Source organism: Macrobrachium rosenbergii, chromosome 1 (assembly GCF_040412425.1).
Source record: "Macrobrachium rosenbergii isolate ZJJX-2024 chromosome 1, ASM4041242v1, whole genome shotgun sequence".
Lineage (NCBI taxonomy): Eukaryota > Metazoa > Arthropoda > Malacostraca > Decapoda > Palaemonidae > Macrobrachium > Macrobrachium rosenbergii.
In genome coordinates this window covers 7274626-7293225 of record NC_089741.1, presented here as the reverse complement: position 1 = coordinate 7293225, position 18600 = coordinate 7274626, and the positions used below count along the sequence as shown (strand labels likewise).

Here is an 18600-nt window from a genome sequence, read left to right as displayed (position 1 = left end):
TATTTGCCTTATTTTGTTTAATATTTAGAGTGGAATTAAAGATACCTTTTTTTTTAATATATGTTTTATGCTTTATCTTTTGAAGAATTTTTCAATCAATTTTTTTTTTTTCTTTTAACAATTTAAATCTTTTTTCCACATTTGAATAATTTTTATGTTAATAAATTAATGAAATTAATTTCTGATTTAATTTTTGACTGATGATTAATTCAGATTTAATCCAATTTTTGATTTTGTTTTCAAGTAATAATAAATTTCCCTGAGACTGTTAATGTCATGTATAATCTTTGAATTTAGAAATAAATTTTTGTATTTAAAATATTATATCAGAGTTTCATTCATTGACCCACCAGTAATTTTGATTTGAATTAGAGATAGAGTGGTAAGTGAGATGTTTTCCTTCAAGTAATTGAAGTGAGCTCGAACCAGGAAATGAAATAAATAGAAATACTTGAACTTTTATAATGTTAATGGAGTGATGCCCTTAGATTTTACCTCACACCTGTTTAACGAACTTAATCTGCTTTCTTTCATGATTGATAAGTTTTATAAGGGATCACTGTTGCCTTTAGAGAAATCAGTCGTCTTGTATGTGTGATGAGGGTTCAGGTGTCTGGCTTTTTGTGAGGTAACTATAATTGTTGAATAAATGGTAAGTTTGGTAATCAAATATCAAGCACTTAGATACCAGGTTTGATTTAAAGAACAGACACTGGAAGGGGTCACATATATAAATGGTGCACTGGACTGGACACTTAGATACCAGGTTTGATTTGAAGAACAGGTGGACCACCATATATAAATGGTGCCTTGGACTCCAGGACAAGCACTTAGATATCAGGTTTGATTTGAAGAACAGACACTGGACACATTTCACAATATATATATATATATATATATATATATATATATATATATATATATATATATATATATATATATATATATATATATAAATATATATATCTACATATATATCTGTATACATCTATAAATATCTATATATATCTATGTAAATATCTATATATCTACAGTATATATATCTATATACCTATATAGGACATTAGTGATTTTATTTTCTGACCCTTTAAGCAAAAGAAAAAGGCTTTTCATAGTCAGGCGTGCGGAGGACAGGCTTGTTGATAAGGATCAACTTTAAATTGTCATACGCTCGTTCACACTCTGGTGTACACCAGAACTGCTGTTTCCCTCGGAAGAGGTTGGTGATTGGGGCATCGGCGTTGGTGAAGTTTGGTATGAACAGACAAAAGTACTGTATCATGCTGATAAATCACTGCGCCTCCCTCTTTGTTTGCAGATAGGGCATACTATGGATGCCTTGGACGTTTGCATCCTTAGGCATCAACTTGCCGCTTCCAACACAGTGGCCTAGATAGGTTATCTCTGCCACACCGAACTGGCACTTTTTCAGGTTAATTACCAGACTGGCTTTTTGAAGGGCTACTAGGATAAGGTGAAGTATCTTCAGATGTTCCTCCCAAGAATTGGCGTAAGTCACTATGTCGTCAAGACAGACAACACAATTGTCGATACCTTCCAGGATCTTATTCATAAGTTGCTGGAAGCAATTCGGAGCATTCTTTAAGACAAAGGGCATGACCTTGTACTGATAAAGGCCCTTGGGAGTTACAAAGGCAGTTAGAGGATGCGACTTTTCCAATAAGGGCACTTGCCAATAACCCTTTTCAAGGTCTATTTTGCTCAAGTAGCAAGCACTCCCTAGACTGTCTAGACAGATTTCAATCCTTGGAAGAGGTAAGGCTCTGGATGAGTGATCTCATTTAGTTTTCTGTAGTCTATACAGAGCCGATCTCCTCCTCCTTCCTTGGGGACCAGTACAACGGGCGAGGACCACTTGCTCTTGCTGCGTTCTATCAAGCCAAGCTCGAGCTGAAGTTTGACTTGTTCTTCGATCCTTCCTGTTTTGTCTGGGTTGACTTTATAATAGCCCTGCGCTATCTGTTGGGCACCTTCGGGTAATTTGGTGCTGTGCCCAGCTGCATCTGTGCAACAGAGTGTGTCTTGAGTGATGAGCAGGTATTCGCTTAGCAGCTGGCACACCTCGGCTTGTTGGGTCTGAGTTAAGCCTGGAGTTATAACTTCAAGGCAGCGCAGGACTTTGGAGTTAGTTGAGGGCAGTGGCACTGAGGTTGCGGTGCCAACTATCGCACCTGTTGGTGATGGTATTTCCTCAGCTCTCTTTTCCTCAAGGGGAACACAGGGCTTTAACAAGTTGATATTGAGTCATCTGGCTTTCCTTTTGCTGCAGTTTACTAGGTAGTTAAGGTCTCTGTGTTTTCCCAGGACCTTATGAGGCCCTGTGAATTGTGTTTCTAAAGGGCACATCACTCCAGTCCAGAGGACGAGGGCTGAGTTGCTTGTATTAAAGGACTGGGTTCTGGCTTCTTGGCTGAACTTCAATTTGTCTCTTTCTTGCGTCACGGCCTCGTTTGCTTGGGCTATGGCCCAGGGTGCTCAGAGTTTCTGCTGAATGATCAGGAGATCCTTTGCCCATTTGGCCTTCACAGGGTCAGCCCAGGCCTTTTGAGGGGGCTTGGGTGGATTGTGCGTAAAGCAATTCAAAGAGTTTCCACAGGAGCTTGCCGAATGGCGAAGAGGGCGTAGGGGAGGTTCTCCTCCCAATTGGTGACATCCTCATGGCCAAGTTTGGACAGGGTAGACTTCAGAGTCTGGTGGCAATGTTCCACAATCCCCTGGCTTTCCAGACGATATGGTGTAGAGTTGATGTGTTTTACGCCATGGCTTGCCATGCTGTCACGGAACTCCTGCGACATGAAGTGCCACCCTTGTTCGGTCGGAATTGTCTCGGGGGACCCAAAAACGGCAAAAGAATTGAACGAGAGCCTTCACTGCATTCTTGGAGCTCTCGCTCCTATGGGAATGGCTTCAGGGTACCTGGTAAACCTACTGATGATCGTCAGGCAGTGGCTATTTTCAATTTCTCTTTGGTGCGCCCTTCGGGTGTGAAGTAGTCAACGCAAACATCTTGGAAGGGAACTCCTACTGACAGGATGTTCTGTATAGGTGCCTTCAGATGACTTCATTGGGGTTCCCGGAAATCTGGCATGTAGGGCAGGAAGAGATGAATGCTTTCACTGCCTTGTGGAGGCCAGGCCAGTAAAATTTTCCTTCTATGGCGCAGGTGGTCTGGGCGACACCAAAGTGTCCACCAAGGCCATCATGTGCCAGGCGCAGAAGGTTAGACTGCAGAGACAGGGAAACCACTATTAGCCGATGGAGGACAGAAGTGGGTTCTGATCTTCCTTGGGAGACGATAGAGTACTCCGCCTTTGAGTAAGAAGTCATCCTTCGTGAGGTCCTTAGGCTCTTCCTCTGTACAGGCTGCTTGGGTGTGATGGAGCTGCAGGGTAGAATCATTGGTCTGCTCTTGTATGAGGTATTCTTGGCTGAGGGCTGGAATTAAGGCATCTGCTCCTGTGATCAGGAGGGTGACTGCAAGCTTAGGGTCAAGTGCCACTTGGGGTGTGCCAGGCTGTTCTTGCAGCCAGAGCACTTAGCTGAGATTGATGTCGTCAGAGAAGGTGTGATCCTCGGGGAGAGGATTGTCCTCCTCTGGTATGGTAGGCGTGGCAGCTGTCATGCACCGGAGGGGAACCGTAGTATTCCTCCACTGACCCAAGTCTTGGCCTAAGAGTAGGCAATGCCCAGTAGCAAGAGTCTGGATGACCCCGAAGAGGTGTTCCTTCTCGCACACAGGGTCACCAGTGGTGATGCGGAGGCATACAGTAGGAAGGTCTGTCACACCTCCATTTATCCAGCAGATGGACATCCTCTAGTTCTCGCGAATAGTGGAACTGGGTGGCACTCTGTCCCATGAAATGAGGCTGACTTCGGCCCCGGTGTTCACGACATTCGGTAGCATCTGAGGGGGAGAGGAGCCATCAAGAGGCTCGACAGTGACGGCTTCAAGGCTTAACCACCCAGTGGGTTGTCTTTTATGGACAACAGTCTGGACTACCCTGGGGGCATGGTGCCTCAGGCAGAATTTGTAGTTTGCAGAGGCGTGGCCCAGCTTGCCACAGTCCCTGCAGGTGGTTTGGCTAAAGCCCCTTCTGGGTCCGGCTCCATGAGGAGTGTTAGGCTTGGCGCTCTTCACTCAATGGCTAGGAGCGGGTTTGGTTTGGGCGGTCCAGGGTTGAGTTTTGACAGATGCCTTCTGTTGGGCCTCAGCCCATACTTGGCACTGTTCCAGGAGGTGTCCGGGCTTCTTGCAATGAGCACACACCGGCTTCTTAGGGGGGATTGCCCATTTTTATGTTGCTGTTGAGGGTTGGGTGAAGTAGGTGAAGAGGGATAGAGCTTGCGCCCAAGGGGGCTAAGGTGCGGATGGTTGGTGTCCCAGCTTTCAGCCCAACAACAAAACTCGGTCACTGCCTTAGGAGCCTTGTTGCATAGATATGTAGTGAGGGCTGGCAGATTAGCCCTTTGTTAGCCGAGTCGGTTGAGCTTCAGACTGTCATTCGATGGGCCAGAGTTCAATTCCCGCGGCCGGCTGATGAAGAGTTAGAGGAATTTATTTCTGGTGATAGAAATTCATTTCTCGCTATAACGTGGTTCGGATTCCACAATAAGCTGTAGGTCCTGTTGCTAAGTAACCAACTGGTTCTTAGCCACGTAAAATAAGTCTAATCCTTCGGGCCAGCCCTAGGAGAGCTGTTAATCAGCTCAGTGGTCTGGTAAAACTAAGGTATACTTAACTTTGAGGGCTGGCAGAGCATAGAACAGGAAGTCCTCCAGCTGGAAAAGCTCAAGGATATCCTATGCACTGGTAGCTTTCTGAGCTTCTAGCCACCTTTTCAAAGCTTGGGTCTTTTTGAAGATCCACTCAGACCAAGTTTGGCCTGTCTTTGGCATACCCCTCCAACATTGCCTCCAACGGTCAGGGGTAGTTTCAAAGGCTTTGATGATAGCTTGGTGGACAAGGGCAAGGTTTCCTTGGTTTTCTGCTGGGAAAGCGTTGAATGTGATGGCACATTTTCCTTCAAGGTGCTCTCCGAGGTTTAAGGATACCGCAGTGGAAGAGGGTTGGTAGTCTTCAGGACCATCTCAACATGGTCGAGCCAGACATCAGGCTCGGCCTCATCCCATTTTCTTATGAGGGAGCCTACACTGCTGATGGTCGAATGTGGAGATGGCAGCAGCATGGAACGCACACCTTGGGCAGCCAGTGCAAGCTGGTGCACCCTTTCTTCCTCTCTCTCCTTTCTTTCTTTCTCCTTCTGTCTTTCTTTCTCCTTCTCCTGTCTCTTTGCATCTTTCCATTTCTCCTGTGCTATCCTTCTTTCTCCTTTCTCTCTGCATCTTTCCATTTCTCCTGTGCTATCCTTTCCTTCTCCCTTTCTTCCTTGGCCTCGTTCAGTCTCTCTTGGATCCATTCTCTTAGCTTGCAGCTTGCCCTCCAGATCCAAGTCCTCCCCAGCCCCCATGTAGAACTTGAGCTCATCAATTTGCTGGGATCTGGTTGACTTAGACACCTTCAAGGTGGTGCAGAGTGGGCGTGGCCCTTGGGAATAACAATGAGGTCTTAGGACGTGGGGTCAGAGCCTGCGATGGGACGGCTAACACGTAGATGGGACGGACTCAGTAGGTCTGTACAAGACTGGAGGTTCTGGCTCGTGGTGAATGAACTTCATAGGCCTAAAGACCCAAGGATGTCTCAAAAAACGTAATGACATTCGTAATGAATGGTCTAGGGCATCTCGGGGGATGTAGGGAGTTCTCAATGAAGGAATTAGGTCAGCATGAAGGATGCAGGGTGTTCTCAATGAACGAATTAGGGCGTCACGAAGGACGTAGGGTGCTCAGAATGAACGGCTTAGGGTGTCTCGAAGGACGTGTGATGAATGATTCCTATGGCGTCTCGGAAGATGTAGGGGTGTTCTCAATGAACGAATAAGGGTGTCTCGAAGGATGTGAGGTGTTCTCAATAAACAGTTAAGGGTGTTTTGAGGGACTTGAGGGTGTTCAAAATGAACGGAGTGATTAGGGCATCTCAGAGGACATGGCGTGTTCTCAATGAACGGTTAAGAGCGTCTTGGAGGACTTGAGGGTGCTTGGAACAAACGGAATGATTAGGGCGTCTCGGAGGATGTGGGATGTCTTCAATGAATGGTTAAGGGCATCTCGGAGGACTTGAGGGTGTTCGGAATGAACGGAATGATTAAGGCAGCTTGGAAGACGTGGTGTTCTCCATGAACGGTTAAGGGCGTCTCAGAGGACTTGAGGGTGTTCGGATCAAACGGAATGATTAGGGCATCTTGGAGGACATGGTGTTCTTGATGAACAGTTAATGGCATCTTGGAGGACTTGAGGGTGTTCAGAATGAACGGAATGATTAGGACATCTCGGAGGATGTGGGTTGTTCTCGATGAACAGTTAAGGCATCTCAGAGGACTTGAGGGTGTTTGGAACGAACAGAATGCTTAGAGTGTCTCAGAAGATGTTAGTTGTATTTGTAGGAACAATTTAGAATGCCTCAGAGAAACTTTTATTTGTAGGAACGATTTTTAGGGGTTCATCACAAATAAATGTATGCCATTAGGGTTGCTGAGAGACACTGGATCGCGCTGGCCCGGGTAAATAATATGGCATACTTAGGTTGAGTATCAGAGAAGTTCGGAATGGACTTTCTCGAGAGTATAGTTGTAAGGATTAAGATTACCATGCACAGACAGGATAGGTTGTCACATGGCTAAGTCACATGGTTGGAAGGATGTATTTTACATTATGCTAAGGAGACTTGATTCGGGGCACACAACTGGTTTTACTTGTGTTTACACTAGTGTGTGGCATGGGCCAGGTTTGGCAATGGCGCAAGAGATTTGGCAACGCTGTGGCAAGACAGCTCAAGGTCGTTTATGCAGCGAGACGACGCAAGGTTGGCTAGGAGCAATGAATAAAAAGGGTGTGGTGTAGTGCTGCTTAGTTACTGACTGGAATGGAATTTACCATGTGTGTTACTTCATAGAGGAATTTTAAGCAAGATGCAAATGCTAAACAAATTTTTTCTTTTCTTTTGGCCTGCTTAGCCTGAACAAAAGTTTTACAGCTTTGTGAGATTTACTCAGTGAGGAGGAATAATATTTGCCTAACAAATTCCTAACCTCTAAGAGAGAGAGAGAGAGAGAGAGTAAAAATCCTAACTCCAGCAATACGAAAATTGCTGGACAGGTTAACCCCTGTGGGTTCTAACGTGTGCCTAACTAGGGTTTTTCGAAAGGTGAAATTGTTTGAGTCACATGGGAAGGAAATACATGCACTATTTCCTTTTAAACACAGAAATCACTTCACTTCCCATAGCTAGTCTATCATGAAAACACACAAGCTATCATGCATCAACTATCAAAACTTGTGTAAAGGTTAATAATTCTCTCTTCTGTATGGGGTTGCATGCATGTGTCCTAACAGATTCCTAATCTCTTTGCTGTCACAATTTGGTCGCATCTAACAAAATAACGGTAATACACTGTACTGTACTTATTGTGGAGCTGGATCACTTGTGCGCTTGTACAGGAATATTTTTTACGCTAGTTAGAGGGTTCGTTTTTTCTCATGCAACCAGCTATAGTGAGGCTACTCAACTGATGGTTACCGTTGACGGAAGGGGGATCTGCAAGATTCTAAGCAACTTCGCCACTGATATGTTTATGGTTGAGTGCAATGGGAACTTACCTTAATAACTGATTATATCTGACTCTTAGACTGAATCTAGTAAACATATGCAAAGCTGAAGGGTGAAGGCTGTAAGGACTGGGGATTGAGTGACATACTGGTTGGGTGTTTACTGGTTTATTGGTAGTTCCTTACTGAGATTAATGTACAGAATCTTTGAAGATGTTATTGACGCGTGCGAGCAGCAAAGTAGCGTCTACACACAGTCAGGTAAAACAGAGATAAAAGATTCAGACATCTGTGTTTGTCGGCAGAAAAACAGAGGGCGATATTGAGACACATAATAAACGTACGATGCTAAAACATATATCAATGGAAAGGCCAGGAAATTCTACATATGGCCAATTGCATGAGATTCAAGACAGATTAATGAATACAATGCACTAGCATAATATATGTGAAATGGCGAGACGTTTGGCGTCTTCAACAACAGAAACATACACACAGTTTGATACAGAAGATTCGTTGGAACATTATGAGTACATGATTAGAATGCTTGCATGGCAATGCAAGTAGTGGTGATTGTACATACATCAAGATAGCAATGGTTAATGAGAAACAGACAGAAATATTGTATGGTTGAAATCGCGTTCCTTTAGAGAAAGAAAACGAGATGCTCTTGTTGTCTTGTCCACTCCGATGGATGACGATTGACGAACACACGAACACACACGTGTTTGGAAGAGACGGTGTCGGGCTCTTACAAGGCCTGCTTCAGAGGGGGAAAGTTTCAGGTAAACAGTTAGGTTTTCGCTTACATGAGTATATTTACATTAATTACACATCAGAAGGGAACATAAATTGTACAGGTAACAGATTCCTGCCATTTCAAAGGCGGGGGGGAGGGGGGACAAACAACTGGAGGATTTTTCCCTGACGTAACTCAAAGGCCAGCTTCAAACGGCCACCGCAGAGGGGGAGAAAGCAGGGGTTATACCACTGCACACACAAGATGATGCTCAGATCCTCAGCAGGCAACTCCTATCTGTAATTGCAGTACACATGGTTATGTAGGAGTATTGGGAGGGTGATCAAAGACTTGAGGGAGTGCAAGGAAGGTGTCAAAAGGGGCCTCGATTCTGGTGACTCTAATTCCAAGCAATAAACAAGTAATTCACTTCACTGTAGGCTATTGTTACGTTTACACAATTTAAAGTATTTCAGGTCTCACTGTGGGTAAATCGCCTTGGAAAGGAAACGGAAAATACAGTAGAAGGCTGGCAGACGTGACATTATCATTGTCACATTATCAGGAGACGGCGTCCTTGTCTTGGGGGATGATGATGGAGGGTAGTGTTAAAGGGCTTCACTACAAAAGGACACTGTAGGCTCAAGGGTAGCCAAGTACTGACAACCTGAAGGTGGCTGAACCAAAACTGTTTAATCTTTGTTTTTAAATGAATATTTGGCATATATATATATATATATATATATATATATATATATATATATATATATATATATATATATATATATATATATATATATATATGTTGCCCAGTCGAGAGGTAATTTCATTGCTTACCTGTTACAGTATGACCTTTTTCTCAAACCAGCATCCTGGCACTACAATTAAGGAAAATAATTACTAAGTGTTTTTCCCACCACAGATTAATGAAAATTTGTGCATTTTCTCCAAAAAATACTGTGCAATAGCTGGCATAGGTAAAATGTGTGATGTAATGTTGCCAAGACCATAATTTTTCTTGGTATATAAATTAAGTTATCTCTATTGCTTTATTTTTAATAACGATTTCGTTACAAACAGGGATGGAAATTTTTGATTTTGTAATTTTTATGATTTTAATTTTTTTCAATACTAATATTCAGCTTCTAAATGGTGACAGCAATTAAATACAGTCGTTTAGCTTTTGACATCAAATCACCTTTCTGGCATGGAAAATATTCGTAGAGATAGAATTCAAAAGAAGACGTTACACAGCCAATCAATGAGAGATCACTTAACCCTAGGACAGGTAAGATATGGCAATGCCAAATGAGTTTTCGGGTCAGTGATTCTATAATGATTATAACATCAGTAGTGTATTAGAGATATCAGAGGTATGTGACATAACCATGAAGGTGTTTAGGCAGAATATAGATTCACATTTCAAGAGTGTGTCCAATAGGGAGTGCTTCAGGAAGGATAGTGCATTGTTACCTTGGTATACTGCCGCACTGCTGATTATTTTGTGTCATAAAACAACCCTTTCCTTGCTGTAGGGAAGCTGAACAACAGTGGTGAATGTTCTACCGAACCAGCGAGCGCTTTAGTTGGATACTGGAGGACATACCTTTATGGTGGAGTTTTGTCCCTGTTATCGACACTTATTGACACAGAACTCCTTTTTCTATAATATTATACAAGGATTTCTTTTAACTGTAGTGATTAAGCAGTCTTCCTATGTACATAACTTTTATCAAACCTTGCAGGGGACCTAGAACATAAGATCTTAGATGCCATGGTAATTTGTTAGTGCCATGAAATACTAGAGGATGGGTTTCTTTTAAAATGATATTGGCTACTAGGAGATTCTTCATAGTGCCATGAAATACCAGAGGATGGGTTTCTTTTAAAATGATATTGGCTACTAGGAGATCCTGTAACGAAGAACACTTCATGTACACATGCAATCGGGGATAGGTTGTTAAGAACTTAGATGTTTTAATAGATCTTGGATGCGTTGGATGAAATTTGGTAGGTCAGTAAGAGATCCTATAATGAAGGCCACTTTATTCCGAGGCATAATGTGTCTAGTACACATGCACTTGAGGATAGAGTGTTGTCTTCAATTGTATTTACCTTACCTATCACCAACCTCATCATTGTGCTGCTTGAATCAAACTAATAAGAATTTTTGTGTTTGAATCCAGCAGATGTTGCGGTCTGTTACCTAAAAGGATTTTGATTGAATACATTTTGCCTTGAAATATTACAAACTTTGATATTACAAACTTTGAGGACTGGTTTTTCCAAGGATATTTTATTTGATTATCAGTGTAACCTGTGCTCATGGTAAATCAACATTAAGCAATACACTGCCTTCAGGAAATTTCTAATATTGCTTTTATTGCTTTTACCAAATTTTTCTGCTTTAGCTTTCACATATATATGGTATCCAACAGCTCTGGCTATAGAGTGTTTCTTACAGACATCTAAAGACTGAGAAATCAGTTTCTGTATATAGTTTTCGTGATCTGCTAGTGTTGTAAGGCTCATACAACGAACAAACCTTGACAATTTCCATGAATGTATAGTCTGTTTCATTGATGTCCAGAGGAAGATGACCTTTCTTTTAAAAACCTGCAGAGTTATCGTCTTGATACTCCAGAGTCTCTCAGGTAATCTAGGATTATTTCAGGCAAGATTTACGAACAGTATTACTGTGTGGACTTGAAGAGTGCGAGAGCAGTTTTTATTGGATTTGATTACATAAAAAATCAAAATCAGTCAGTGAGTGGCTGAGGGATTGAATTGCTTGTGGTAAATTTTTTTCCACTCCAGATATTGTAATAAATTCAGATCCTAACAGCTTTTTATAAGCTTTGCTTTGAATAATTTGCATAGCCCATACTTTAGGACAAAGACCATCTGAAGCTCTGATTGATCCAGATTACGCCTAAACTTTGTCAAGTGACATTATGCATTTTTTTTTACGGAAAGAAAGGGAGGACCATGCCACAAGTGTTTTGCGCATGGCTGAAACATTGAGGTGCAATTTAACTATCCTTGAAATTTTGCTTCGTGCAGTAAAAGGCAGATGACCAACTCACAAGTAATGGTACTTTATTTTTTATGTAATGTGTATGAAGTACTTGTACTTCATCACTCCCTCAGTCAATTCTGAGCTGGTAATTCTAATTCACATTAATAATTCAAAAATTTTCCAAGGATTATATAGAGAATATAATCCTTGGAAAATGATCTCTATTGAGGCTTGAGAACAAATGACCAAATTGTTAGTTCACCAGTGATGTCATCATTCCCTCCAGCCTGATTAGCTATTTGGTATTTCTTTTTTAGTTTTACTCAGAGAGCCTGTCTCCTGTATGTAGCACTTTGCAGAAATCTGTGCTATGATTAAGAGTCAGGGAATGGATGTTCGACAAAGACGAGGGCCTCTGCCTAGCATGAGTGATTTCACCGCATCACCTATTGTACGCATCTATTATACAGCACTCAGATTGCCTCTGTTGACCAAATGGTGTAGCAAAGATAAAAATAATAGGTTTATATCTATGAAATTTGAAGATTAACAGGATTATTTATATTTCACAAACGTTATATCTCAGTTAGAACATTTAAAATGAAAGTTATCTTGATTTCCATCTGAATTATAATATTTTTGCATTTACAATGGCAACAATTTTATTTAGAGCATATTTCAACTTTATTTCATCATTAGGCTATCAGGCTCCTGAGTGCATGAGGTGGAATTCTTTTTCTGTGGCACAGAGATTCAAAGCAGTAGAGACGCCAGGACCACCTGCAGACATTTGGAGTGCTGGTTGCATTATTATTGAGGTGTGTAATAATGTTTTGTTAACATGATCCATAATATTTTATGTGCTTATTGTTTTTTTATACTATTAGATGTTGTCATACAACAATCAAAATTCTGGTATCACAAATGATACTCGTAGTTGCCTGGGATTATGTAAGTATGAACTTTGGTCTCCTTGCCAAGTTCACCCTTGTGAGGTGTAAGCCAATCGAAAGTAGGACTTTATTTTGCACTAATGTCCACACTGTGGCCAGTTATATGAACCATATGTAACTCATTTCCTTGCTTCTGTTCAAAGATCTATACAGCAAAATAAGTATTCTAGAGAAATAAGAGTTTCTTTGCATAAGGGGAAAGGTGGCAGAGGTGATTAGAAGTGTAACAGTTGGTAATATGTATGGTAATACTTTAATTGAGAAAGGAAGACATAACAGAATTGTTGATATGGGAAGATCAGTGTAGATTTAAACAAGGAAGATGGTAGGTGGACCAAGCAGATGTCGTGAAAGAATTGTGCAAAAAGCCTGAGTGTAAAAGTGTAGAAGAGTCTAGGTAAAGCAAAATAATGAGCTGATAGAGAAACTCAACGAGGAGGGGGTTCAGGACTGATGGTAAGGAATGTATTTGGCTTTAAGCAGCTGGACATTACAATGATGAAAGCATGGTAATGCAGGGCAAGAAGGATTTCAGAGTTGAGATACACAGAGATACAACAAATATGTAAAATGGTTGGTGTACATAAGGTTATTAAGTGTTTTAAGGTAACACAGTGATGCCATTTTGCGCCTCTTATCCCACTTTTTCATCACTGTAAACATTAATATTACCAACAATTGTCTAGTAGGAATTCTTTTTCTGCTCCCTTGAATCTACCACCAGCTGGGCTTTGGATGAGAGACCATTCTTTTCTCCTTTTGATTCTTCATTGTGTGAAGTTACTTTTTTCAGTAAAAGATCCTTATCAGTCATAGAATGGTTAAATAATGACAGCCTTCAAACATAAGATAGTAAGGGTCAATGTCCTTTGCAACTTGTTATTAACAGTATGACTCTTAATCTGTGCCATAACTTATTTTGCTCTCTTTTGGAAGGTGAGTCTTTAAGCACACCTGGCAGCACCATCCAATGTTGGCTGTCTTGATATAGCCGCATTTAGGTGCACAGTGAGCCTCTGATTTGAAGACCACATAAGGGATTCCTTATGCGCAGAAACCCCAGTAATTTATCCATGAAGCTTTCCCTGGGTTCCTGCTTGCCTGGGCCTTTCATGAAGTAATTCGTCTTCCACAACATCTCAACCTGGGGTTGTCAAAGACATCTGTATTTTGTTTATCCTGATTATAATCATACTTCAAAAGATAGTTTTATTGTCAAATTGCACTAAAGATATTAGGTTTTAATGGAGGGTATTGCCAGCTTTTATCTATCATGGCAGTTTCAAGAAATAGGGATAGCTTTAGTGTGGCTGATCAGTATGCCTCTAACCAAAGGTAACCTGGGAAGTTACGATAGGTAGTGAAAGTGGTTTGGCTCTCACCCACTCCATTGTACAGTTGTCTCTACTCTCTATAAATAAAATAAGTTTTATTAAAGAATTTTATTGTAATTGTCCCTGAAGTTGAAGTTACTTAACAAGAAGTTGATAATACAATGAAGCCTAAACTTAACTTATACTCTTTTTGATACTCTTTTTTTTATTACCGAATTATTTTGGCATACATGTATAAATCAGACCCTTCATGTATAAATTCCAACCCTTCATTTCTATATAACTAAGAGTTCATTAACTTTGATACATAAGTAAGGATATGTCTTGTTTACTGGTGTGAATTTGTTGAGCCTTGCTGAGGTGACTGTTTGTACTTTAACTGGCTGTGAAAGTTTTGTTGAGTATATCAGAGGAGGAGGAATGCAATTTGAATGAGCAAAACCCTTTTGAGTCTTAGATAGCCAACCAGTTTTTATCACATCTCAGGATTGTGCTGTGTGAGAGAATCAGATGTGTGGTTTTGAAGAAGTTTGTATAAACAAGTGCTCCCACAAAGTTATTACGTATGTTGTGTGAGCACTTGAAAGCCTGCAAAAGAGAAGTTATGCCTACCATTTGGGGGGTCTTAGTTGGCAAGGCAGTATCCTTCTTCATGCATAATACAGAAGTATCCCCTTATTTTTGAACAGTATAATGTATTTTGCCATCAGAAATTAAATGTTGCTTTCCACAATTTTTCACTCTTTTGTCACAGTTTATCAGCAAAAGTTACTGTCGCTCTTGTATTATAGTAGCCGTGCACACCAGAAATTGTTGCTTGTCTCAGCACACCAGAATTGTTTATCCTTAAATGAGGTCCTTCATCATAAAGTAGAAGGAATTACTTAGTAGGTTTCAATGGTATTTAGTTCACGTCCTTAATCTTAGAATTTGCTTAGAAAAAGTTCAGTGAAAGTATGTATGCTTTTTCATTTTAAAGTAACCCTGAGAGCCTAAAAGCCCCTTGTAAACTGTTGATGAAAAGCCATCAGAAGTCGGTAAGGTAGAATACCTGAACTGCTCCTGTTTGACAGGTAAAAATGATTTTTTGAAAAAGTAATTTAGAATTTTATTTTTTTATCAGCCATGTTTTAATGAGCGCCCATTTTTTTCGGCCCTGGTAGTCAAGTATAACCGAGAGAATCATTGCATGTATTTGGTGTTTCATGCAGTCAGTTCACACGTTAGGCTAATTAGGTCAACACAGTTACCTAAAGCAAGTTTAGTAAATTTACTGAAAGTAATGAGACTTCAAGTAGGCACTTCTCGTGCTTATCCCATTTCCTGAACTTCAGTTAAAAAGTATGTAAGTGCAGATGGTTAATATTGTAGAGAGGTGAGTGTACACTGAAGATATTCAAACACTGCATTCATTCAGATTGGCTTGAAGGATTTTGCCATTTTCCTATTTATGTGTGTGTGTGAGTGATTGTGTGTTCGTTAGCATAGTGTGCTATGTTTTAAGACTGTAGAGTTGTTAATATTGTTAAGTGGTGACTAAACAGTTTTCAAGAACTGAATCCATTGAAATGCATTTGGAAGGTTACACCATTTTGCTGTGTGTTTGTTTGTATACCATACCTTGTTTGTGCTTTTTAGAAGGAATTGAATTTTATATTTCTTGTAGAATTTGGGAAATTATTGAGTAGGGATAAATCACCCAATTTGAGAGTCCTCGGTGGGAAACTGGTTTGTGGGTATTTTTATTATGCCTGCATATGTTCTTTGAAGCGATATGTTCTTTATATGGAACCTACATGTTTGTTATTTTTTGCAAAAAGACAGGGTCAGTATATATTGCAAGAAATTTGGTTTAAAATTGTTTTTCATAAAAAATTAAATGTCTTATTTGTTTTTTGTTACTGATGAATTAATTTATGTGCGATTTTTCTCGGTTCTTAAGTTGGAAAAGAATGTTCTCTTATGTAAATCATCTCTTTATTGTCGGTTAAATTTTTCTGTCTTCAGAGAAGAAAATATGAAATCTTTGCTGATTTCCCTTTCTCTTCAGAGTAACAATACGTGTTTCAGAATCCAGGCCTAGAGTTTCGAAATCTCTGTATACTTTGTATGAGCAATTTTCCTTAGGCATATCCTACTCAGTTTTTGTGGATTAAGAACTCTGTTCATTTCCTTTTTTGGAAAGAGTCGTCTCCCCCCCCCCCTTTTTAGTCTGTAAAAGAAAACTATTGTGCTGGGTTTGTCTGTCCGTCCGCACTTTTTTTTGTCTGCACTTTTTCTGTCCACCCTCAGATCTTAAAAACTACTGAGGCTAGAGGGTTGCAAATTGGTATGTTGATCATCCACCCTCCAATCATTAAACACCAAATTGCAGCCCTCTAGCCTCAGTATTTTTTTTATTCTTTTTTAAGATTAAAGTTAGCCATAATCATCCTCATTAGGCGGATGGGTAGTACTGTACCGTTCTCAGTTAGCACTCTGCTGGCCCCGAGTTCGATTCTCCAACCTGGCCAATGAAGAATTAGAGGAATTTATTTCTGGTGATAGAAATTCATTTCTCGCTATAATGTGGTTCGGATTCCACAGTAAGCTGTAGGTCCCGTTGCTAGGTAACCAATTGGTCCTTAGCCACGTCAAATAAATCTAATCCTTCGGGCCAGCCCTAGGAGGGCTGTTAATCAGCTCAGTGGTCTAGTTAAACTAAGGTATACTTAACTTTGGCAATGATATAGGATAGGCCACCACCGAGCCGTGGTTGAAGTTTCATGGGCCGTGGGTCATATAGCATTATACCCAGACCACCGAAAGAGATCTATTTTCGGTGGCCTTGTTTATTTCTGCACAGAAAACTCGATTGCGCCGAAGAAACTTCGTCGCATTTTGTACCTGTTATTTTCATGTGGGTGGCTTTCCTCTTTTGTGGAGGCGTAAGTGTTATGGTCTTACTGTCGTTTTGGATTTCCTGTGGGCAGATGCGTCAAAATTTGGGCTCTGCTGTGATTGCTGGACTCAGTGTCAGTTACCCTGATAGATGATTTCTTTCATTCATCCCTTTGTTGTAGTGGTATTGTCATTCTTCTTCACAATTCATTTTTCCTTCTTTTTCTCTGATTTTTTTCTGTCCAGATTCGGTATACAGGACATGACTGTGATTTTTATTAAGATGTTGAACCCTTACCTTACGGCGCCGAATGGCCTTCTTGGCCTCAGTGCCTGGGCTTTTGTCCTAAATATCAATTCCCTAACTAAATTCATTCCCGGGGACCTTGAATCTCTCTCTCTCTCTCTCTCTCTCTCTCTCTCTCTCTCTCTCTCTCTCTCTCTCTCTCTCTCTCTCTCTCTCGGGGTCATCAGCTGATTGTCACCATATCAGCCTTTTGTGATTTTTTTCTTCTTTTTCTTGTGCACTTGATGAGATGAATCATTAGCAGACTCGTTATCTCTTGAATTCGAACCCTGGTTGTGTTTGTGTAGATGATGTAGAATTTTGAATCCTTGAACACCAAAAAGTAAATCTAACTTGTATGTAAATCCCCCTCCCCGTTTACACCTTAAATAAGTAAGAACTCCTCGAAAAGTAACAGGATGGCAACATTATTCCTCACAAACGTTTTTGTGATTCCAAAGTGCAGGAAATGGATTGGTTGATACGGAAATTTAGATGACAGGCCGCTGGCAGACATGGCTTTGCAGATCTACCCATTAAGGCTGTCAAGACACAGGTGTGTTACTACTCCTTTCTTTGGCAGGCAGAAGACCCTGTCCAGGTTACTCCTGACACGAACTCTCATGACTATTGTTCAGTAATCAGAGAGGCCTGACGCCTTAGCCACAGACACCACAAGTAGTGCAGTACTGGCAGCGGATTGAAGAATAAACCACCACCCTATGATTAATTTTTGACAAGTTCATTGCTGAATCGCAAGGATATATGGATCCAAAGTGTGTTATGACCAAATAATGATTATCACTGATTAAAAACATATAAATGACGAAAGATAAGAGAAAAGTATATCAACTTTAAATATCATCACTAAATTTTTTGTAATACAATTGAGAAATAATTTTACAACATATTATTATATTTGCAATATTATTGAGAAAGAATTCATTGAAAAAGCAAATCCACAGTTATGCATATGTACTGTACATATATTTAAAGATAAATCTATACTGATTTATCTGTAAATATATGTACATATATATAACAGTGGATTTGCTTCTCCATTTTAAGACCCGTGCTACTATGAGTAGTTTTTAATTAAAGAATTCATTCTAATGATTCGGTAAATGAGAAAAAAAAGACATTCATAGCACAAGATTACTGTATGTTAGAAAAATGTCAACCGAAAGACGTTTGTCATCTTTCCTCCATTCCTTGTTGTATTGCTTCCATAGAGGCCCTTGGGATTTCTGTACATAAATGTTAATGTCCATTGGTAAAAGGGCTGTTTACTGTATTCAGTTTACTAATCCTACAGTTGTTTTACATAGTTGATGAAAAATATCACTCAGCACCTATACACAAATAACACAAGTACTTACTAAACTAATATATATATATATATATATATATATATATATATATATATATATATATATATATATATATATATATTATATTATATTATATTATATTATATATAATATATATTTTGTACATATATATATTATATATATTATATATATATATATATATATATATATATATATATATATATATATATATATATATATATATATATATATATATATATATATATATATATATATATATATATATATATATATATATATATATATATATATATATATATATACTGTATATATATATATATATATATATATATATATATATATATATATATATAT

The 18600-nt window shown here is 39.7% G+C and overlaps 1 protein-coding gene across 1 annotated transcript in view; it reads left to right on the top strand.

Annotated features, from left to right (window-relative positions):
* The window catches only part of LOC136852583 (serine/threonine-protein kinase Kist-like), a 422999-nt gene that overhangs the window by 301365 nt on the left and 103034 nt on the right, over positions 1-18600 (top strand). The window contains exon 6 of the mRNA XM_067127735.1: positions 12141-12259. Within this exon, the coding sequence (XP_066983836.1) occupies positions 12141-12259 (119 nt within the window). The remainder of the gene's footprint in view (positions 1-12140; positions 12260-18600) is intronic.